This window comes from Coptis chinensis, chromosome 6 (assembly GCF_015680905.1).
Source record: "Coptis chinensis isolate HL-2020 chromosome 6, ASM1568090v1, whole genome shotgun sequence".
NCBI lineage: Eukaryota > Viridiplantae > Streptophyta > Magnoliopsida > Ranunculales > Ranunculaceae > Coptis > Coptis chinensis.
The window spans coordinates 70,227,813-70,251,018 of record NC_141461.1 but is presented as its reverse complement, the minus strand read 5'-3'; the positions used below and the strand labels follow the sequence as shown (position 1 = coordinate 70,251,018).

General features: G+C 39.1%; 1 protein-coding gene and 2 long non-coding RNA genes across 9 annotated transcripts; 1 reads left to right on the top strand and 2 right to left on the bottom strand.

Moving 5' to 3' along the window:
- Positions 1-900: 900 nt before the first annotated feature.
- Positions 901-1,437, bottom strand: LOC147494226 (uncharacterized). Its single transcript, XM_086568072.1, has one exon. The coding sequence runs from the start codon at positions 1,435-1,437 to the stop codon at positions 901-903; it is 537 nt and encodes a 178-aa protein (XP_086424198.1).
- A 3,800-nt stretch (positions 1,438-5,237) lies between these two features.
- On the top strand, positions 5,238-15,483 carry LOC147494225 (uncharacterized). 3 transcript variants are annotated; one of them, XR_015199229.1, is made up of 8 exons: positions 5,238-5,369; positions 5,458-5,574; positions 6,042-6,086; positions 6,253-6,317; positions 6,935-7,110; positions 7,461-7,677; positions 7,791-7,904; positions 15,176-15,483. It is a non-coding gene; the product is annotated as an uncharacterized LOC147494225 (long non-coding RNA). The 3 variants fall into 3 exon arrangements; XR_015199230.1 differs by lacking the exon at positions 5,238-5,369 and having other exon boundaries at positions 5,404-5,574; positions 7,607-7,677; XR_015199228.1 differs by lacking the exon at positions 5,238-5,369 and having other exon boundaries at positions 5,404-5,574.
- On the bottom strand, positions 14,902-22,982 carry LOC147494224 (uncharacterized). Of its 5 annotated transcripts, none has more exons than XR_015199225.1 (4): positions 21,868-22,837; positions 20,623-20,650; positions 15,636-15,999; positions 14,902-15,371 (listed from the first exon to the last, which is right to left on the bottom strand). It is a non-coding gene; the product is annotated as an uncharacterized LOC147494224 (long non-coding RNA). The 5 variants fall into 5 exon arrangements; XR_015199227.1 differs by lacking the exon at positions 14,902-15,371 and adding an exon at positions 22,845-22,982 and having other exon boundaries at positions 15,573-15,999; positions 21,868-22,612; XR_015199224.1 differs by lacking the exon at positions 14,902-15,371 and adding an exon at positions 22,845-22,976 and having other exon boundaries at positions 15,573-15,999; positions 21,868-22,634.
- Between the last annotated feature and the right edge of the window lie 224 nt (positions 22,983-23,206).

The window sequence follows — 23,206 nt, the reverse complement described above, 5'->3', positions numbered from 1 at the left end:
ACTTGCATTAATTTCAGTTTTTCTGATTTACTTAATTATTTCCTGTAAGACACAACTAAAGGCATCTCTTGTATGTTTTATACGTGTATGTGTTTGCGTAGCCCGAAGTTGTTAATACCAGCCCATTAGTCTTTACATTAATACTAAAGACTAAATTTAGTGCTTGTTTCGCGTGGTAGGGTTGTTCTTTTATTTAACTAGTGTATCCTGATTCGAGAACCCTTCGTGATGACTGTGGGATTTACATTCAATGCCCATCTTTTTTCTCCAGGAACTTGGGCTCTCAGTTCCTCTACTGGAAGTTCACAACGATTGGATAAGACAGTCGGATGGAAAGCTCAGTTTTCTAGGATTCGTTGGACTTCTGCATGGAGCATCTTCACTAGGTAGGTATCATACTAGTAGGTTACAGATGGCGCGTATCAGACTAGGTAGTTTTAAAAATATATTTCCTTTCAAGTTGTAATAAGTGGAGGACTTATTTATTTTGTTTGTAAGAAATATTTAATTTCCTCGAATGGTGTATATATTTGATATCATGTTGATTATGGAAAAGTATTGAAAATACAAGGAGATTGTTGGGTGTGACAGGATGTAATAATGTAGTTTATGATACATTGCAGGTATGACATGATTAATATTATGAAAAAGTATTGAAAATACAAAGGAGGCTCTGTCTTTTTTTTTTTTTTTTTTTTTTACACTTTAAATTAATTCAAAAGATAGTTTATAATATGTAACTTCGAACACATAATATTTGAAATACAAAACTTAAAAGTTACATACAACACAACATACAACATTGAAACAATTTTTTCTGGAACTTGGAAATAATAAGACAACAAACAACTTTATTTATTGGTTTTAATTTAGAAATAATAAGACACCAAACAATTTTATTTATTGGTTTGCACGCCATTCCCACAAGTGATTAATTAAGCGTTGTTCTAATTCTCTATGCTCAGTTCGATTGTGCATATGAGCTAAACATTGCAGGACTCTTATAAATTCAACAATACTAGTGTTTCGTTCAAGAACAATATGTGGGACAGCAGCCCCTTCATAATTATAGTCCCTAGTAGGTGGTAAATCTCCAAACTCTTCTGCATGCACATATATATGTCTTTCTTCTTCCACAATCATGTTATGCATAATTATGCATGCTGACATAATATCATGCAATACATTTTTCTCCCATAGGCGAGCTCGACCCCTAACAATGGCAAATCTTTTTTGAAGAACTCCAAATGCTCGTTCAACATCTTTCCTGTAACACTCTTGCATCTGTGTAAAAAATTGTTCTCTTTCACCTCTAGGTTTTTTAATCGCTTTCACTAGTGTAGACCATTTAGGATATATACCATCCGTCAGATAGTAACCAATGGCGTAGTTTCTACCCATGAGAGTGTAGTTTGCAGGAGGGGTAAGACCAAACATGAGATTATTAAAAAGAGTAGAGCGCCACAAAACATTAACGTCATTATTAGTACCTGGTAGGCCGAAGTAAGCGTGTCATATCCACATGTCTATATAAACAGATGGCACAAGCAAAACAGATGTATGTCGAAAGGTCAATGGGTCACAAGAATTTCACCATGGATCACGCATGGGAACTATTGAAAGACAACCAGAAATGGGCTCCACATGAAGTCCCACCGACACCTGGCATCTCCATTAACAATATGAATTTCACATCACCCGAGTCAGTAAACATTGGTGTCGAGACTGGGGCAACACCTGATTCTGGTATGCCAAGAAATTCTTCGTCGACAAGGGTACGTGGGCGAGACAAAGCAAAACAAGTAAAAAGAGCTGAATCACAAAATGCACCCAGTCTGAAGAATATTGAAGAATACTCTCGACGAGCGATGGAGGCTATTGAAGACTCGCGTGACCGCGAGGAAAAAAGCCTATGAAGTTTACGAATCCAGTGAAAAAAATTCTTCAGGTGGTCAAAATAAAGAGAAGGAGCCAACCCTCGCGAGATTGGAGTGGGAGTATAAAATCATGACCACAAATACTTCAGATATGACACCAGAGGGGAAAATGTATTATAAGGGGATGAAACGTCAAATTAACCTGGACATGCAAGCACGTATGTCTGGTGTATCAAGGAACCTAGACTTCACCGAATGCGACGAAGATTCCGATTGAAATTGAATATCTTTTGGAAGTGTTGTGTTTATTTCATGTCATTTTAATTTGTGTGTGTTGTAATAATGGAATGTTTTTATTTTGTTACGCAATTTGTTTTATTTTATGATTGTCAATTAATTTGAAAAATTTTGTTTTAATTACGCAAAGACACACCAAAATTAAATTAAATTGAGTAATAGGATACATCCGTAATAAAATAGAAATAGTGGGGGTAACCTAGTAATTCGCTGTTCTCATAATTAAGTGGGGACACTTTGCAAACCACTCCAGTTCAAATGGCGCGGTTTGAAATTGCATTTTGCATTCCACGCCACTTCAAGTGCCGCGGTTTGCACTCTCTATCCCTCCATATTACTCTCTATATATAGAGAGAGTAATTTCGAGATGAGGGGCAAAAACCACCGCCACACCCTCCACTTTTGAAGGGATGGGGGGCCATTGCACCCAGCCTAATAAGGATCAACATGTTTGCCTGAAGGTGGTGGAAGACGTTGTTGTGCCCGTGGTCGAATCTTTGTCTTGTGACCTTTGCCTGTCAGCTGAGCTCGCATCAACACGTCTGTGGCCCCGTGGTTGATTCTCCATATCGTGACCTTTGTCGTGTTGGGTGCGCTCGCATGGCAGGTCAACCCGTCTCTTGTTCGAATCTCTGTATCGTGATCTTTGCCATGTTGGGTGCGCTTACATGGCAAGTGAATCCGTCTTGTGTTTGAATCTCCATTTCGCGACCTTTGCCATGTCGGGTGCGCTCACATGGCATGTCAATCCATCTCGTGTTTGAATCTCCATTTCATGACCTTTGTCATGTCAGGTGCGCTTGCATAGCAGGTCAATCCATATTTCGAATTTTTTTTTGTGATTTTGCAGATCTTGATTCAGAGTTAATATTTTTCATCGTGGGCATTTTTGATGATGGAAAGTTGGGACTATTTCATTGAGTGCGGAGCATGGCAAATTGTACTTTCGGAATGTAAAGCAGAACCGAAGTATGTAAATCTTTGCTACATATGGGATGTGTTTGTTAAAGGGTAAGTTTGGTGTGATTAACGTTTTTAGTTTTCGGTATTTGAAATTATGATAGATTTTGATGATTTTATGTGTTTTGGGTTTGTGTTATACATGCTAACAGGGAATGTGCATAACAATACTAAGAAAAATATCGAATGTCCGACTTGCATTTCACTAAATAAAATGTAAGTTTTTAGTTGTCTACCTACTGATTTGTTTTTGTTCACTGTTAGAGGTTGATCTCATATTCATGATATATTCATATTCACTATTATTTTTTCGGTTGTTTGGGATATTATTGAATTATAATGAGTTAAAGTGTTTAGGGTTTGGGTTTTACAGACAAACATGGATTGTGTATAAGAAAATTAGGAAAATATCAAAATGTGCGACTTGCATTTAGGTATATAATGGGACGTCATTTTTCGCCATTTGTTGGTGATGAATCTTTATTGGAATGAGACCTAGTGAGTTTTTATTTGTTTTTTTGTTCTATATATAACTAACTGTGTATACGTTTGCATTTTTGCTTAGAAGTATTGTGTCAATCTAAACAAGTTACAAGACACTTGTTCACTTCATCTAGTAATTTTATTTTATTTGTTTTTCTAATAGGATCAATATTTTTGCCTGAATCTAGAGTTAGGCTGACCCCACCTGTATTAGATTCTTAAATAAGTTGCATTTACATCTTCCTCATTGATTCTATCAAGATCAATATATAAAGGAGGAATCAAACAAACATGTGCGATAGAAATTTTTTAAGGAAATCGGCTGCCCTATTACTTTCTCTGTAAACATGCATGAAAGAGATCTCAACCAACCTTGCTACATGCCTTCTTGTGGCAGCAACCACATTCCAGCAGCTCTATGGAGTAGGCTCAGTACCGTTCAGAATTTGTATTGCAGATGATACCATAATTTGTCGTTATGTCTATAAGTAGCCATATTATCGTTTTCTATGTAAGTGGAATATTGAATATTTAATAGCAGCATAAGGATTCTTGTTGGGCAATCTAACATATGGAGATAAAAGTACATAAACCATCTAAATGTTTTGTTTAGAATTTAGAAATATTTATAAGATGTTTATACTTTTGAAGTACGTCCAACTTGAAAATAATGCACAAGGCACTGAACAAGCACTAGTATTATACAAATGAAATGCATTAATTTTGGTAACTGGTCATGTGGGTCTTCGTTATTTTTATTTTTCCTTTTTCTTCTTTTCATGAGCTGAAATTTTTATATTGCAAAGCGGATTAGTGCAACAAAATTAGTTGTTGTGAGGGAGGGATTCACTAAATTGGAGGCAATAAGAATCGTAGAATTACAATGAAGGGAGTCAACCAGAAAAACACATTGGCCTACTCCTAAATAAGCTCCTCAAATCGATGGCCTTTCTTAATCGATGGCCTTTCTTATCTGTGTTACTGGATAACTAGTATTATAACTTTCGTATAATAGATTACACTATCGATTCTACAGTCTCTACCTCACTTTTGAATATGACTGCATAGTTTTTCATACTGTTGAACTTGTTGCCACAGTGTGCTTCTAGCTTGCCTAGTGTTGCTACTGTTAGAGCGGTTGGGTAGGAAGATTAGATCTGTAGCTCTGCCCTGGTTAAAAGAATTGGGCCGAACTGAATAAAGATTGAGTCATGTAGTTTCATATATCATATTACAGTATATATATCCCCGTCTCTTGCAAAGAGCCACTAAGTTCTCAGCCATGTTGCACGAGTACGAGAAGAAGCGAAATCAAGGTACTTTTGTAGCTATAGGGCCATTTATAATTAACATCATTGGTGTGCGTTGCTTAACAAGAAGGCTGCATTTCACTACCTTTAGGCCAGGTCAGTTGATCCCACACCTGAATAGAATAGTGGAGTCGAGGTATCGCTTACATTGAGCTGCCACCGCCTAATTGGAACCTGTTGGAGTTGGGACAGGACCACTTGGGGCTGGTTGCTACAATGTGCAGCTCACAGTAAATGGATTAGATTACTCTAGAGCTCTTTACAACAAGTCCCACTCTTAACTAGTATTCCACATGCAAGTTAGAAGTCCCTCTGATGGTGCCTGCATGACACAGTAATGATTAATACACCTTGTCAAAACATGCACTCACAGGCTGCAGTAAACCAATATGACATATACTGTAAATCATTGACTTAGAGGGACATAACTAACAAATTTATGGTACGACCTTTCGTTAGATTTAGTGTACAAAAATAAAACACACTTTTTATGCAAGATAGTTTTATTTCTCTTCTTGAATCTGATGCAGGAGGATCCGAGTCAGATGATGCTGAGTTGACATATTACACATTGATAGCACTAAAGTATCATGAGTTGGTGGATCAGCACAAAGATGGCAAGTAATCGTGATCTTTTTTTAATTGGGGTAAGTCGGGATGTGTTTTGGTATTTTGGTCATAACTTTGGCTACGGTTTTTGAGGTCAAAATCCACTGTTTTCTCTTCCAAATTCATCATTATAGATTTTCTTTCCTTTTTACCAATTTGGAAGTAAATCTGAGTCCAATTTGGGTTAGAATTTTGGTAGATTACTTATGTTATTATCTAGTTAATTTTAGTAGGATTAATATTCGGATTTAGAATGTTTTACAGCTATAAAGTCCAGTTTGTGGGCTAATATTGGATTATTCTTGATTTGATTAAACTTTACAGACATTAGAGACGTTTTTCTCTGTGTTTAGGACAAATCTCTTGTGTTTTTCTCTGTTTATTATCTGTTATTACTAGTCTACAGGATAATCGCTATTATGTTTGGCATCAGAAGCCTAGTCCTATAATTGAAAGAACATGTGCCATTAAAGTATTTTCCTCTTACGGTTCGTATTCTTTTCAGGTAAGTTCAAGCCTGTGATCAAGAAGGCAATGGTGCAGCTCCAAGGCAAGAACTGTTTAACATAATCTTTCCTTTTTTTATGTGTTTCAAAAGAAAGGAGTTTAGCATAGCTGACTCAGTACTGAATGTTACCATACTTTTACGCTGTCTTTCATTTTTCTCGCTCTTACCAGAAAATTAACCAAGTTTACGTATATTAATGAAATTTCAGGTGCTCCATTCAAAAAATTTGCATGCGGGGAGAGTGGGCCATCAAGAACCGATACATCAGCTCAGGTTCGTGTGCATGTTTCCGTAGAATAATCTTATTGCATCTTTACCAGTATTCAAGTACTTGTTGTTGAAGTTGCCAGTTACTAAAACTTAATTGGTTCACTGTCAAAAGTTTTCATTATGTTGGTCTAAAGGCGACACAGCTGGTTATAAGATGAAGTTGTTTATTAATGATGAAGTAGGATCTTTATTCCACACTTTTTTTATACATATCTAACGTCCTAAACCTAGAAGATGAATTAGAACCTACTTTTTGTTGATAGGATCTGTCAACCATGGAGATCATCACCACAAAAATTCAGCATATTTGAATATATTTAACATTTTTGAAAAGATGGTTGCAAACTTAAAACATATGGATGGTTTAAACCATTTCAGAGTTCACTTCAACTTCTGACAAGATTAGGGGTTTTCAAATGAGCTGAATGTTTGTGGAAAATGGTCTAAGCTTAGTAGATCACATCCACAAAACATCAGCTGTTGGGATGTTGTATAAATGTATATTGACACCCTATTATTCCTTTAATTAACCTAACTCGATCAGTCTCATAATTCAATGTTTGTAATTTGTTTTGGAGTTTTTGTGTCGAGATTGCTGATCATAGTTGTTCATGTGACAGGTCCCATTCAGTTTAATGGATCGACATCGAGTGACATCAACCACACGCTTTTACTGGAGCTTGGAGTACAAGCTTAAAAACATGGAGCAGAAACAAATCGGCTGAAGAAAATTGCAGAGAAGTTTTGAATAATTCTGAGCTTCTTGATTGTCTGCAAATTGACTAAGAATAAATGGGTCAGTAAGTCTATAGTATAAGAACAAAAAGTAGGTACTTGGTAGGTTCGTTTGATGGTTTGAGCTAAGAGTTGTGTTTTGTTTAGATGGTGTTGTTGTTGTTTGTTATTTTTTTTCTTCGATAAGGGTGTGTGTTTTGCCTTAATTATTATGTCAAAGATATTGATTTTTTTTTTTTTTCTCTCTTTATCTTTGAGTTGACTTTACATTTAGAATTGCAGTTTGAACAAGAAACGCCCTTTAAATGATCTAACTGAATGTGCATGACATTTCTAGGAGCTTTCACTTCCAACTTTAGGTTGAAAACAATCTAAAGTTCTAAACTAGTGCAGTATTGCTTGGTGATGTAGATTCCTTGGAATGATAAGGATGACTTGCTTATTGCTTGGAGCTTGGTAGCATAATTTCTTCTAGTGACACTCAAATGCAGTTATGTAATAGCATTTTTCATCAGGCAATTATAAATCGGTAACCCAGTCTATGTTTGATTTGATAGCTTATAAAGTGGGTGGATGCATCACCTTGCACGACGTTCTGTCGCATGCTTCCTTACTCGTGGCAGTCTTGGTAATATGACCTTTATACTCGACATCTCTTTCCCTTCCCTTCATTTGTTACAGTCTTGTCTTGCTTGTGGTATTTAATCCCCTTAATTCTTTGATTGAACTTCCTGTGTACAGTTTATTCACTGGGAAAAGGGACGTGATACTTTTGATTGATTGCCGATTGATTCAGATTGGGCAAATAATAATGGGAACTGGCTATGGCTCTCTTGTTCATCATTTTTCTACCAGGTTTGATCATTCTTCTAGCTATATTGTGAACAAATCCTTGAATTTAATTTCTTTTTGTAGAGAAAATTTCTGTTTCTCACGATCGAGGCCAGGCCAGAGAGTAAAGCGACTTCGCTCATGACTCGATGATTTAGCGACCCGCTCATGGCTTTTAACACATGGCGCACCAGGCCAGAGGAGGAGGGAGCGCCAGCCTTCGAAGCTTTTTCTCCGTGGGCTTCATTACTGATAAGAATCGAAATTTTGGTTTTTGGTATAAAAACAAAATCAGTCTTTTGGAAAACCTAACTTTTCCAAGTCTGGAGACTATACATCCAAGTCTGCATACATGGCTATGAGAAAGATTAGGGAGGAGGTTAAATGGTACAAGATTGTTTGGGGGAAGTTGGTGGTTCCTAAACACTCTTTTACTATGTGGCAATTATTTGTGGGTTCACTACCAACTCAGGATAGATTAATAAGGAAGAAGGTGTTGAGCCATTCGAGTTGTTGCCTGTGTGACTGCTCAGCTGAATATTCGAAACACCTCTATTTTGATTGCCCGTTTTCTAAGGAGGTGTGGAGTAAGGTTAAGAAAGTAATAGGAATGGGTGGATGTGTTAAGGACTCGACCACTGAATGGTATGGTATCTTTAGAATCACGGGATCGAACACCACAAAGAGCCGAAGTGTGGAGAACCTTTGTGGCGCCTACAATACATGAGATCCGGGCGAAAGAGGAAGGCGGAGAATGAAGCGGATGAAGTATACAACTCGGGAACTTTGTAACAAGATTGTTAATGATATGCAGTTTGTATCTTGAGAGGAGGTTAGTAGAGGCTAAAGACTCTATTGAATTGAGAGTGCTAATGTCAAGGTTGAACATTGAAGTGAGATTCGAAGTCTAAGCATGCTACATGGATCAAATGGCTCAATCCAGTGAAGACGTGATTATGTTGAACACGATGGAGCAAGTAGGTGAGTACAATGGCTTTGGGGGGGTGTTCAGGGATTGGCAAGGTAATGTAGAAATGGCGTTTACTGGTTCATCCCAGAGTAAATCAGTGATTGGCCAAGAACTGCGAGCTATAGTGGAAGGTTTGAAGGCAGCCATTGATAAAGGGTACAAGAAAATTACTGTGTGTTCTGACTCACTCAGAGCAGTCAACATTTTGAATGGGAGGGAGAGAGCACCATGGTACTGTGACAATATTGTTGCGTCCTTTGCAGTGTTTAGAAACCGATTTGAGGAGCTAGATGTAAACCATATTTGCAGGGAAGGTAATCAGGTGGCGGACTACCTTTCTAAATTGTGTAAGACTTGGGATGAAAGTATCTCTTTCTTTCTGCCACCATTAGATAGCAGAGCTACAGCTCTGGCAGAGATGGATAGGGTGGGAACCATGTACTTGATAAGGTAATCAATACAGGTTGAGGTCTGCCAAAACCTCTAACTTCTTCAAAAAAAAAAAAAAAAAAAAAAAACTTTTCCAAAACCAAGAAAGAGAGTGATTACAAGAGAACAATTCTTTGTGAGTTGAGTGTTCAATCTTTGTGAGTGAATTGAGAGAGACTTGTAATCAGTTACTCCGGACATCTAGTAAAGCTTGGAACTCGCAGTGTGGACGTAGGCAAATTGCCGAACCACGATATATCTCGTCTTGTGGTTTGTTCTTCTTTTACATTGATTGTTTTATTCCATATGCTTGTTATTTGATATTGAGAAGTGTTGGGATATTGCTTGGAGTGGTGTTGAAGTCTTGTCTATTGAGAAAGATCAATCTTTGTGTAGGATTGATCCGTTTGGCAATGGGTAACTTTGTTTCCATGATTAATTATTCACAACAATTGGTATCGAGCATAGGTATAACGACTAGGATTTTGAGTTTAGTACTAAAAAATTTGTGTAGACAAGGTGTTCGATTAAATTCGAGGTGAAACTGTTTCTTTTGGGTTATTGTGTGTAACTTGAAAGATGGCTCCCAAGATGTCAAACGCAAAGGTTTGAAGTAGAAGTTTAATGGGAAGAATAACTTTGGGATTTTGCAAGTCCAAGTAAAGGACATCCTCATCCAACAAGGTTTGCACAAGGCTTTGAAGGGGATTAAATCTAAGGCGGCGAGTATGAGTAATGATGATTGGGAAGAGTTCGATCTTCAGGCTTGTTCATCAATCCGGTTATGTCTTGCTAATGAGGTCATGTATAGTGTGATGGGAGAAAATACATTTGCCGGTATTTGGCTCAAACTAGAGTCTATGTATATGACCAAGAGCATGACGAACAAGATGTACCTTAAGAAGCGTCTTTATCGGTACATGATGGTCGATGGTTCAACGATGCAAGAGCACGTTAGTGAGTTCCGTCGACGTCTAGCGGATTATTTGAATGTTGGTATGAAGATGGATGATGAGGATCAAAGCGGCATGTTTAATATTCTCCTTGCCGAAAAGCTATGAGCATCTAATGACTACATTCATGAACAGAGAAGTCGCCGATCTTGACGAAGAAGTTGAGTGCACTTCTTTCTTATGAGTTGATGAAGAAGACACGTGTAGAGAATAGCATTGATGCAAGTCGGGGGCTAGTGGCAAGAGGAAATTAGATCCGAACGAGAATTATTCAAGTAATGATAATTCTAGGTCCAAGTCAAAGAAGCCTTTAAAACATGTACAATGCTACAATTGCAAATGAAAAGGACATTACATGAAGTAATTGTCCTCACCAAGAAAGAAAAGAACAAAGAGATGGTCGGAAGAAAGGTAAGGCAAAATTTGAGGCAAATTATGCTTGTGCTCTGAAGAGGATGAGTTAGGTCTACTGTGGTGTCCACACAAGACTATATGACCGAGAGGTGGATTCTTGATTCGGATGTTCCTATCATATGTGCCCGAATAGAAAGTGGTTTACTTCTTTATGAGAGCATTGATGGTGGTTCTGTTTTAATGGGTAATGACGTTGCTTGTAAGACGGTAGGAATTGGAACTATACGGGTCAAGATGTATGATGGAGTAGTAAGGACTCTAACCGATGTGAGACATGTTCCTGAGCTAAAGAAAAGTCTTATTTCTCTTGGTACCTTGGATTCCAAAGGCCACAAGTTTGTGGGCGAAGGTGGAGTCCTAAATATTGTTAATGGCTCTTTAGTTGTTATGAAGGGTCAAAAATATGGAACCTTGTATACTCTGATTGGTAGTACGGTGATAGGCGATGTAGCAGTGGGTGCATGTAGTAATGATTCTGAGTGCACTAAGATGTGGCATATGCGTTTAAGGCATATGAGTGAAAAGGGTTTGTCTGAGTTGTGCAAGCGAGGGTTTTTGAAGAACTTGAAGAAGCCAAGTATGGGGTTTTGTGAGCATTCGTCTATGGGAAGCGGTCGCGAGTCAAGTTCAAGTCAAGCAAGCACACACGACAAGCGAGGCATCCTTGATTATGTGCATACGGATGTTTGGGGACCCTCGTGGTGGCTTCCAAGGGAGGTAACCGCTATTATGTCTCATTCATTGATGATCATACTCGCTATGTGTGGGTGTATATGATGAAATCGAAAGATGAAGTGTTTGAGACATTTAAGAAGTGGAAGGCAAGGGTTGAGAATCGCACAGATAGGAAGGTAAAGACATTACGATCTGACAATGGTACTGAGTATACCTATGGACCTTTCCAAGAGTTTCCATCTTGTAATGTGGAATTGCCGCATTAATCGGGCGGTCGGGCACGCCTACGTGAGAATGGAATGGCAGAGAGGATGAATAGAACTTTGCTTGAAAGAGCAAGATGTTTATTGTCTAATGCCAGTCTAGGCAAAGAGTATTGGGCAGATGCAGTGTCCATGGCGTGTTACCTGTACAATAGGTCACCGCAGTACCAGCTATAGATTGCAGGACACCTTATGAGGTGTGGTCGTAACCGGTGATTATAGTATCTTTGCGAAAGTGTTTGGATTGGATGACTTACTACCATGTGAGGGACAAAGACAAGCTAGATCCTAGAGAGCTAAGAAGGCCATATTCTTAGTTTCGCAAATGGGGTAAAGGGATGATTGTGGTGTCTAGAAGACCACAAGTTCCCGGTCGCCAGAGATGTTACCTTTGATGAGACTTCCGTGTTATCTTCGAGAAGTGGAAGAAGTAGTGGGCGAATGGTGAGTCTATGGGAAGTTCACCGCTCTTGAGCTTGAGTTATCCGATGCGCCAGATGGTGGTTAGATCATGATGAGGTACCAAATCATGGAACCACAAACAACAAGAAGAAGAGCATGAGCATCCGCGAACTTGTAGTGGGTGACCACTGCCCACGAGACAAGTTAAAGAAGTGCACAAGTATGGGCATGAAGAAGGTGAAACACTATGGTCGTGGATTTAGTGGCATATGCACCGAATATCGAAGATGATGAGCGGATAGCTTCAAAGGAAGCCGTTAGAGATGCTCATTACAGAGATTGGTTGGTAGCTATGCAAGCATAGATGGAATCTCTTGATAAAAATCACACATGGGACCTAGTTTTATTGCCAAAGGGCAAAAGGACTATCGGCTGACAAATGGGTGTTGAGAAAGAAAGAGGTCCTTCACGGGTCCGACAAGATCTTGGGTACAAGGCAAGAGTGGTAGCAAAGGTTTTTCACAGGAAGGAAGGCGCCGACTACAATGAGGTATTTTCCCGGTGGTCAAACATACGTCCATTAAATTGTGTTGTTGAGTTTAGTTGCTCACTTCAACTTGGAGTTAGAGCAACTTGATGTGAAAACTTTCTTGCATGGGGACTTGGAAGAAGAGATCTATATGAGACAACCCGAAGGGTTTGTCGTTCTTGAAAGAAGATCATGTATGCAAATTGAATCGGTCCTTTGTATGGGTTAAAGCAATCGCCTGCAATGGGTAATGCGCTTTGACACATTCATGATGCAACATGAGTACACCGGTAAAAAGTATGACTGCCGTGTGTCTACTTTAGAAGGCTTCGTGGTAATGACTTCATCTATCTCCGCTTTATGTGGATGACATGCTTATTGCTTCCAAAAGCATGGTGGAGATAGACAAGTTGAAATCTCAACTTAGCTCGAAGTTTGAGATGAAAGACTTAGGTGGAGCCAAGAAGATCTTGGGCATGGAGATTGACAGAGATAAGAAGAAGCGGACGGATAGTTGTATCTCGAAGAAATACCTTGAGAAAGTAATTTCCACGATTTGGTATGGAGAATGCAAAGTCGGTTTCTACACTTTTAGTGGGCATTTTAGGCTTTCGGCTAAGTTCTCTCCTAGTTCGATTGGAGGAACAAAAGCATATGGCTAATGTTCCTTATGCAAGTGTCGTGGGTAGTTTGATGTATGCTATGGTGTGCACGCCCGGACATTTCCACAGCGATTAGTGTTGTAAGCGGTATATGGCAAAACACGGGAAAAGCATTGGGGAGGCGATGAAATGGGTACTAAGGTACTTGAAGGGTACCTTGGATGTGGGATTAGCTTATGGTGGAGGCACTTGTTATGTCGGTGGGTTTGTGGATTCGATTATGCGCGGTGATCTAGATAGATGACGATCGACTCACCGGTTATGTGTTTATGATGCATGGTGCACCGGTTAGTTGGAGGTCTATGCTACAGTGCTTCTGATTGCTCTATCTACCTCGAGGCGAGTATATGGCAAAGGGCGAGGAGGCAAATGAAAGAGGCACTATGGCTTCGGAGGTCTTCTAGGTGATTTGGGTATTGAAAGCGAAACGGTGTTGCTGTGTATTGTGATAGTCAGAGTGCTATTCATTTGGCGAAGAACCAAGTTCATCATGGTCGGACCAAGCATATTGATGTCCGTTATCACTTTATACGGGATGTCGTTGAGGATGGTGATGTTGCACTTGAGAAAGTAGACACCCATGACAATCCTGCTGATATGCTGATGAAAGTTGTCACCGGAGTTAAGTTCCAACACTGTTTGGACTTGCTCCAAATCCTACATGTTTGAAAAAGCCCTGTGTGGGCATAGCCATTCAGGCGGTTGGTTGCGAAGTCTTCTTTCTTTGGAGGTGTTCTTCTTGGATGTGATCTTCTTTGGATGTGTTCGGCTTGGTTTTATGTGTTAAAACCTCACCGAGGTGGAGAATGTAGAAAATTTCGTTTCTCCACGATCGAGCGCCAGCCAGAGAGTGAAGCGACTTCGGCGCTCATGACTCGATGATTTAAGCGACCGACCCGCTCATGGCTTTAAACACATGGCGCCGCCGCTTTTTCTCCGCGGGCTTGGGCTACACAAGAAGAATCGAAATTTTGGTTTTGGTATAAAACAAAATCGATCTTTTGGAAAACCTAACTTTTCCAAAACCAAGAAAAGAGTGATTACAAGAGAACAATTCTTTGTGAGTTGAGTGTTCATTCTTTGTGAGTGAATTGAGAGAGACTTGTAATCAGTTACTCCAGACATCTAGTAAAGCTTGGAACTCGCAGTGTGGACGTAGGCAAATTGCCGAACCACGATATATCTCGTCTTGTGGTTTGTTCTTCTTTTACATTGATTGTTTTATTTCATATGCTTGTTATTTGATATTGAGAAGTGTTGGGATATTGCTTGGAGGGTGTTGAAGTCTTGTCTATTGAGAAAAATCAATCTTTGTGTAGGATTGATCTGTTTGGTGTGGGTAACTTTGTTTCCGCAGTTAATTATTCACAACACTTTTTATACACGTGCTTCAGAATTTCCAGACAGTTACTTCACACAAAGAAAGGATGGTAAACCTTGTCCCAGACACACATATTGTAATCTTTTTTTCACTCTTCTCATCAGTATAATCGTGTCTACTCCCCAATCTCATTTGGAAAGAAATATAATCCTAATGGGGATTATATTCGGCATTTTCTCCCTGTTCTGAAAGGGTATCCTGCCCTTTTTTATGTAAATCCATCTTTATTTCTAACCCTGGCTAATCTTTCAGCATTTTTTTAAATTAAGTGTATAATAACTAGTACCTTTGATCAGATATGCCCCAAGCAGTATATATATATGAGCCATGGACTGCGCCAATAAGCATCTAAACCAAAGCTAATTGCATAATTGGAAGAGATTATCCAAAACCAGGTCAGAGGTCTTATACTAGATACTTGTAGGTTTAAACACAAATGCACTTGGATCCCACCTTTCTTGAACCACGGTGTTCTGTATCTTGCTAATCTGCTCAATGTGTAGCCAACTGGCTGACCAAATGTTTTTGGCAATTGAGGCTGCGTTGGAGGCTTCAAGCCCTGTGTCCATGTTGATGTCTGAATACTAACAATCACTACTCTTTCTTTGTTGTTTCAGTGGTTGACCATGATGTTGCGTTGAAAGATTGTAAGAGGAAAATGGGGGAAGCCTATGAGTTGAATCGCAGAATGGATGGTTTGGTGAGAGAAGAAGATTTGAAAGTTTGAGGAAGATCAACATCAATCTCTGACGGTGAGAACCCAGAAGATACAATTGACTTGTAGATGGAGCAATACGTGTTGTGATTGTTGTCCTACAAATCATGAAAATATAATAGGATCAGCAACTAGGTTCTTTTTCGGATATTAATGTTACACTGATGATATTTAAATTTTAAATTTTAGCAAAATCATTCTTCATCTTGATATCTTGAGAGCCACACAAAGAAGCATAAACGAACGTATGTTAAGTCTATTTAATTGTCGTGGCCATGTGTATACAGAGATTCCTCAGATACCTTTCAAGTAGTAATTGGTATAAAATCGAGCGGATAAAAATGGGTACTGTGTGTACGTACATTATATTTCCAGTAAAAAGGGTACTCGAACTATGGACCGGATATGGGACCAGCGCAGACCAGTGCAGTGGCTGTCCAAATAAACACTTTTGGATCATTCGGTCTTCTAGTCCGTCAAAGTTTAGAACAGGTCCAGGCCCATCCGGGTGGCCCAAATCCATGGATCCAATCCATTATCCAATAATCCGATCCGCGGAAACAAAAAAATCCTAGTGCAATCCGATAAAATCTTGCTACCAACAAAAATTAGACTTAATTTTCTCTTTCTGGTAGCTTGAACATTGGCCTTACTGCCACTGTGACAATCTAAAGCTTGTTGGTCAAGCTGCTTGTCTCCAGACTCCAGCTGCCAACACGTTGAAATCTGAAAAGTTACAAGAGTTTCTTGTCACAAAATTAAAGGAAAAGTTTTCACAAAATATTATACACACAAGGTACTTGAAAATAGTCATGACTCCAGAGATGATAAAATGAACCAATAACTTTTTAACAATGTTTACATGAAAATCAAATTGAATTGTTTGAGATCTTCATTAAGAGCACTTATGTATGTGTGACTGCTTAGTCACCCTCAGGTGAATAAGATTAACTTTGGAAGCATTAGATACAAAGAAATTGTTTGAAGGAACTCTTCATGGAAAGACACCATAGTGGCAGCAACCCAACATGCAGCATGATGTGTCTGAGTGGTTGTTTTTTTTTTTTTGCTTGGTAAGAAAAATATATTAATTTTTTAAAAAAGGAAGAAAGAAAAAGAAAAAAAAAATACAAGTTTATCAGACTGTGTAAGCTCATACACATCTAACCAAAATCAGAAAAATCTTAAGTGGGCACCTCCAAATTAAAAAGCCAAGGAGGTCGACCATCATAGATTACAGAAACATCTCTCTCTAGCATTGTCCCTCTTTTTGCTGCTGTATCTGCAGCAAAGTTCGATTCTCTCCAAGTATGTGAAACTAGGAGATATGTAAACTTCCTCTTACAGCTGGTCCACCTTGCACTAACATTCCACGAGACTTGATCCTTTACAAAAGCCATGACTGCAGCTCTAGCATCTGATTCCACCCATACTTCCAACCACCCTTTACTGATTGCTAACTCTAATGCACAAACAATAGCTTCACACTCAGCAATGTAATTGGTTGTCAGTTGCCACCCCCAAGCCTTTACTCATAACCAACTTAATTAATAGCACAATTTTTGTCTCTGAAAACTACTCCTAAGCCAGCTCTTCCGGGGTTTCCAAACAAAGCACCATCAGTATTCACCTTTATGATATTACCCTGTGGAGGAAACCATTCACATTCTTTGACACAAGGTGCACGACCAAAGTGCGTAGTCACCCCCCACATAATTGCTTTATCCAGTGTACAGTCCCACATATGAGCTTTGGTTTTCGCTGCATGCATCACTTGCTTCTGAATATATCTTTGGCAACTATTCATGGAAGTAACTCTATCCGGCCTCAAAAAATATTTTGTTTCTATGTTGCAATAGTGTTACCATACCACTCAAAACAGCTGCACTCCACATGTTTTTCACCTTAGTACTGCCTTGCTTTACCTTGTAAATTGCTTCATGGAAGCTCTGAAAGTTTGACTTCGTTTTGAACTTTGAAGCCACCCAAAGCCATAGCTGCTTCGTAAAAGGACAGCTCCACAACAAATGATTTAGGTCCTCGGTCACATTTTGACAAACAACACACCTAGAAGCAAGATGTATACCTTTTGTCCTCACCATTTCCTGTGTTGCGGCACAATTTTGCACTAGCTTCCAGCCATTGTTCGCCACTCTTGGATGCACTGCTTTGTTCAAAACTAACCTGCTCCACCCAATCTTGTTCCTTGTTTTTTTTCTGATCTCATTAAAAGCAGATTTGATAGTAAACTTTCCTCTAGGGTCAGGATTCCATATTCGTGCGTCTTCAACTTCTGAGTTAGGGCTAGGCAAGAGCAGCACATTCACTCCTTTTGCTGCTAACATGTCTTTAAATCTACTAGTCATATTCCATTGCCCATCTTGAATAATTAGAGACAACTTAGTTGTGTAGTTCTCCAGTTGAAACTCAGATAGACCAAAAATTTGTTGTATAGATCTTCCATTGAGCCATTCGTCTCTCCACAAATCTATCGTTTCCCCATTACCAATGATCCAACTAGAATTTGGATTTATCTCCTTCAAGGCGTTCTCAATCCCTTTCCAAATTGAAGACGGCTTGTGAAATCTGATTTTAATACCCTTTTTGGAGAAGAATTTTCTCTTCATAAACAATGCAAACTCATCTCCACCATTTAGTACATTCCATCCCAGTTTCATGAGAAGGGCTAGATTAACCTCCTTGAGTCTTCGCAGCCCTAAACTTCCTTGTATTAGGCTTGCAACACTTTTCCCAACTGACAGTAACCCCTTTTTTAGTGAGGCCTCTATCTCTGAGAAAGTTAATTCCTCTGCTTAATACATCTTCAGCTAAAGCAAAAGGCAGTGGAGATATGGGATCCCCCTGCTTAAGTCCCCTACCCACACTAAAAAAAAGATAACATAGAGGTCTCCAAGAGCACAAAGATCCAGTTAATCCATTTTTCTGCAAAACCAAATTGCTTGAGCACCTATTTTAGAAAAACCCAACTCAGAGTATCATACGCTTGTGTTCTGTCTATCTTCAAAATCAAGTTACCACCATGTCTCTTCTTTTTCAGCTCATTTGTCATCTCAGATGCAAGACCAATGTTAGATTGGATACATCTCCCTTGTATGAACCGTGCTTGCTCTTTAGACACCAAAGAAACAATCATGGGATTTAATCTGAGTTGCATGATTTTCGGAATGATCTTTACTATAAAATTACTCAAACAAATAGGCCTGTAATGAGTAACCTTAGACGGGTGTTTTTCTTTAGGTATTAATGTAATGAAGCTTGCGTTAATACCCCCCAGAATGTAAGAGTCCCTAAAAAAGGACCTCATGCCTCTACATATATCCTCTTTAATGATCGACCAACAAGTTTGGTAGAACACTCCCTGAAAACCATCGGGACCTGGAGATGAGCTCGATGCATCCATAGAGAACACAGAAAACTCAATCTCGTTATTGCCCGGTAAAGCAGTTAATACTTCATTGTCTTTCGTGCTGATTTTGGCAGGAATTTGCTCAACCAATTCATTGTCCTCTACTATCTCCTGATGCTTGAACTTCGAGTTATAGTAGTCGACAATATGCTTCTTTATATCTTCTTGTTCTGTGAGCATTGTGTTGTCTTCCCTCTCCATTTCTACAATTAGAGCTTTACCCTGTCTGATCTTGTATAAGGCATGGAAGTAAGCTGTATCTTGTTCTCCTAATCTTCCCAGTTGGCCCTACTTTTTTCTCTCCACATGGTTGCTTTGTTGGCCAAGGCATTACTCAATGTACTTTCCTTCGCCACTAATTCTGCATCCAGTTCTTCCGAGGAATCATTCTGTGCTCTTATTTGTAACTGTAACAAATCTGATTGTGCCTTGTTATTATTAACTTGCACATGCCCAAACACATCTTGGTTCCACTTTTTAAGATCTTGTTTGAGCCTTTGAAGTTTCTTTGCAATCAACAACAAAGGTCCACTGATAATTTCCTTTTCCCAGCTTTGTTTTACCAATCCTAAGAAAGTATCATGATTAGTCCACATTTCGTTAAACCTAAAGGGAGCATTTTTCGACTTAGGAATATGTACATTGAATCCAATAAGAGGAGCATGATCAGATCCCACCCGACTTTCTGCCTTGTATCTCCATCCAGTATACTTGGTACTCCATGCTTGACTCATAAACGCTCTGTCTAGTCTTGAATATACTCTTCTCTGTCCACTTTGGCTATTGCACCAGGTGAGAGTTGTTGGAATTTCTTAAGTATTTCTAAATACTAGTGTGTGTGCAAAGTGGAGGAGATGAACAAAGTGTGTTCTCTCCACTTTAGTGCATAGAAGATAGTCCCACATTGGTTATCCACCACTAGCAAGTGAAGTATAAGAGACATTCCTCTACCATAAGGGCGTGCCTTTAGGGTACAAATGCTTTTGTGTTAGGAGGGAGGACTCACCCAAAGCCCCACATGCGCACGTCCGCCCGCACCGCGCCGAGTCGTGTCGGCTCGGGCTTACTGTTGTGGGTAGTGGATTAACCAAAAGCCTAAACTTAGAAGTTTCGGTTTCAGTGTCCTAGTGTGAGTTGGATTGCTATGACCGACCAAGCCTCTATAAATAGGATTTCTGCACCACTGGAATGGGTGAAATCTTTCCTTAAGGACAGCTTAATCCGCGCCTTGGTTGTTACCTGTTACTTCTGTCCTTATCTCTTTATTGTTTTCTTTATTCAATACAACAATCTTAAGGAAAGACTCAAGATGTCTTCACCAACATACACGCCGAACAAAGAAACCAATTCTGGAGTCATGGAAGTTACTTCGACTATGAGAGATGTTGCACCTCTACTGAATACTCGCAACTTACCCAATGTGTCAAAGATTAAATCCTTCAACGGTTCACACTTCAAGCGATGGAGAGAAAGGGTGTTCACAGCCCTAGATGTACTCAACCATAGTACAAAATATCGGGATATGACAAAATATCGACCTCTTATTTATGGATATGTATCGGGGATATATCCTCCTGTGTGGGGATATATTACATTAGGGCATCTGCAAATATCGTGGATATATCGAGATATATCAACAAATATCGACAAATATCTACAAATATCTACAAATATCCACAAACTATGTGTGGGTATTTCTGACTGCAAATATCGTGGATATATCGCGACATATCGACAAATATCGACAATATCGATAAATATCCACAAATCAACTATCCCGGTTGAATGTGGATATATCGATAAATATCCACAAATCACGTCCTCCACACTACTTATACATCAAAACCCATCTTCCAAAACAAAAGAGCTCAAATATGATACAACTTCATCATAAGACAAATAAAATTGATCAAATACAATACCTTCTAGCCGCGATTAGGTCTCCCACTGCTGCTCTCCATTTGCATTCCAACACAGAACGCACCCCCATGCAAAAAACATATTACGAGGGGGTAAGCATAAAGCTAGTGTGAGTGATTTAGGGATAAGGCAGGTAGTTCCTCCCTCAGAGGCATCGTAGTTCCTTATTCCCCTTAACAAAATAATCAAAGTATCATATACGCGATTATACAAAATAACTATATTTAACTTTTCTTTTACCTTTACCCGAGTTAGTTTTTCATAGGGTAGACACGCGGCATACCGCACAAAGAGTTATTAAGGTCTACCCTCTTGCAAATCACAATTCAACTGCTTAATATAACTAAACACTTAAGACATTCATAACTTAACTATATCATCATATTTTATTTATAACATTGCGGACAAATATCCTTCGCCGCCACGACCACGATAGTCACTTCTACACACCACCGTGGATCGATACATATATCCAGAACGACAATCTTTGGTGGATCTAAACATCGCCAAAGATTCCTGTGTACTTCCTCCTTTGGTGTACCTAGGGCGCCCCATTCTCGATTCCACTTCAATAGAAGGTAGATCGTTTCTAGGTCCTCATACTATTTGCTGAGCGCATTGTATGCGTCCTGTGCTTCCTTGGCAATGGCCTTGCATTTCTTGGCATACTCAGTTACAGTAGCCAGCTCCTCCTTCAGCTTGGCGTTTGCACTGGCCAATGTCATCCTCCCAACGCCGACAACTCCGTGTCCCCTCCAGGCCGCTTCGCCGACAACTCCGCGTCCCCTCCAGGCCGCTTCGCCGACCTCACAAATTCCACTTCACTTGCAGGATGCTTTCCTGAACTAGATGCCCCCACATCACTACGTTCTTCCTCTCCTCCCTGGTCACCAGTTCGCCACCTCTCCTCACGGCTGAGACTCGCAAACTTTTCGATCTCTCGATTAAAATGTCAACCATCAAGACAGCCACTTCACTTGCAGGACGCTTTCCTAAACTAGATGCCTAAAATACTCATATAGTAAAATAAGGAAAAAAAACTACTCAAGAGAATCAAAACCCAACTCCACTACTACAAATCAAACTCCACTACTGCACCAACAATGAACAGGTTATTTGAATTATTCTTACTAATAAATTAATAAAATAAACTTTTAAATGAGTGCTAAAACAAATAACAGTATTTAGAGTTGCAAAGTTAGACACGAAGCAAATAATCATGGATGGGAGGGGACAAGAAAGTTTACCTTATTGAGCTCTGCAATTGAATTTTCAAAAGTGTTAAAATATCTAATCAAGAGATGAAACGTCATAGCACTTCTACGGAGAAACCTGAAGAGCATTCCCTACTGACAGATATCAAATCGTTTTGATCCTTTCAATCGTTAGTTGGAACTAGATAGCATAATCACTAGAAAAAATAAATATGAGACTGAACTAGAAGGACATACACAAGTGAATGGAACTCACTGGAAGGACATGGAAAACTTGGCAGGACCAATACAAGTAAATGGTTCAACCGGGATTCAAACCAAATGAAAATAATTAAGTTCTAATTATTCATGAAGTGAAACACAAGGTCTCCGGTGATCCCAAACTCCCAGTATATTTTCATAATACAGATAACCCCAAATGGAAGAGAGTAACTTTGAACCAACAAAAAAAGAGAATGAGGAGATCAAAAGGAACAGGTGCCATCAACACTGTATTTCATATAAAATGCCAACTGATAAAAAACAATACAATTAAATGTGAAAGTATTTGTGGAGGAAAAAACTCACTTGTTAAGTTTGAGAGGTGTGCGAGAGACCGAGAGCGGACAAGATACAGTCTGGGCTCTTCAAATGTTTCCTGGAAACCTCCTTTTTTGTTCAGAATTATGTTCTTCCAGTGTCAGTAAACTGTTGAATTATTGAGAAACTATTCCCTAGATACTGTTGTTCTTCGGTAAACAGAACCTTTGCATTTGACTTACATTTAACTTCTGCATTCCTACGAAAAGTATATACACATTCTACAAAAAATAATCGTAACAATTTCACTGAAAAAATAATAAGATGGCTTGCATCTTAAAACAATACCAGTCAAGTAAAGATTTTGCTAACAGCCTAACATCATGTATCTATACGACTATACTGAGGTTCACAGTATTATTCTATAGGTCTAAGAACATATCTTTATACAAAACTGAATTTGTAAATTGTAATAATGGTGAAACTCTCACCTCGTATGTCATGTTCCGAGTAGCTGGTGCCCATTCATCAGCAAATCTGGATCAGCCGTAGGACTGTAGGAGTAGCTTTTTTTTTATTTTCCTTCGTCGGTTTGCAATCACCAGCACCAATTATCTCCGACAATATCGTGTACAAAACATATCGTCGAAATATCGCGATATATCAACAAATATCGTCGATATTTGTACTAGTATATATCCAAATTAGTATCGCGATATTTTGTACTATGTACTCAACTATGCAAAGTATCTCACTGATACAACACCCATGGAGGGTTCTAATGATTTCGAAAGAAATCACGCTGCTTGGCTCAATAGGAATAAGGTATGTCGTCATGCTATTTTGAGTACCT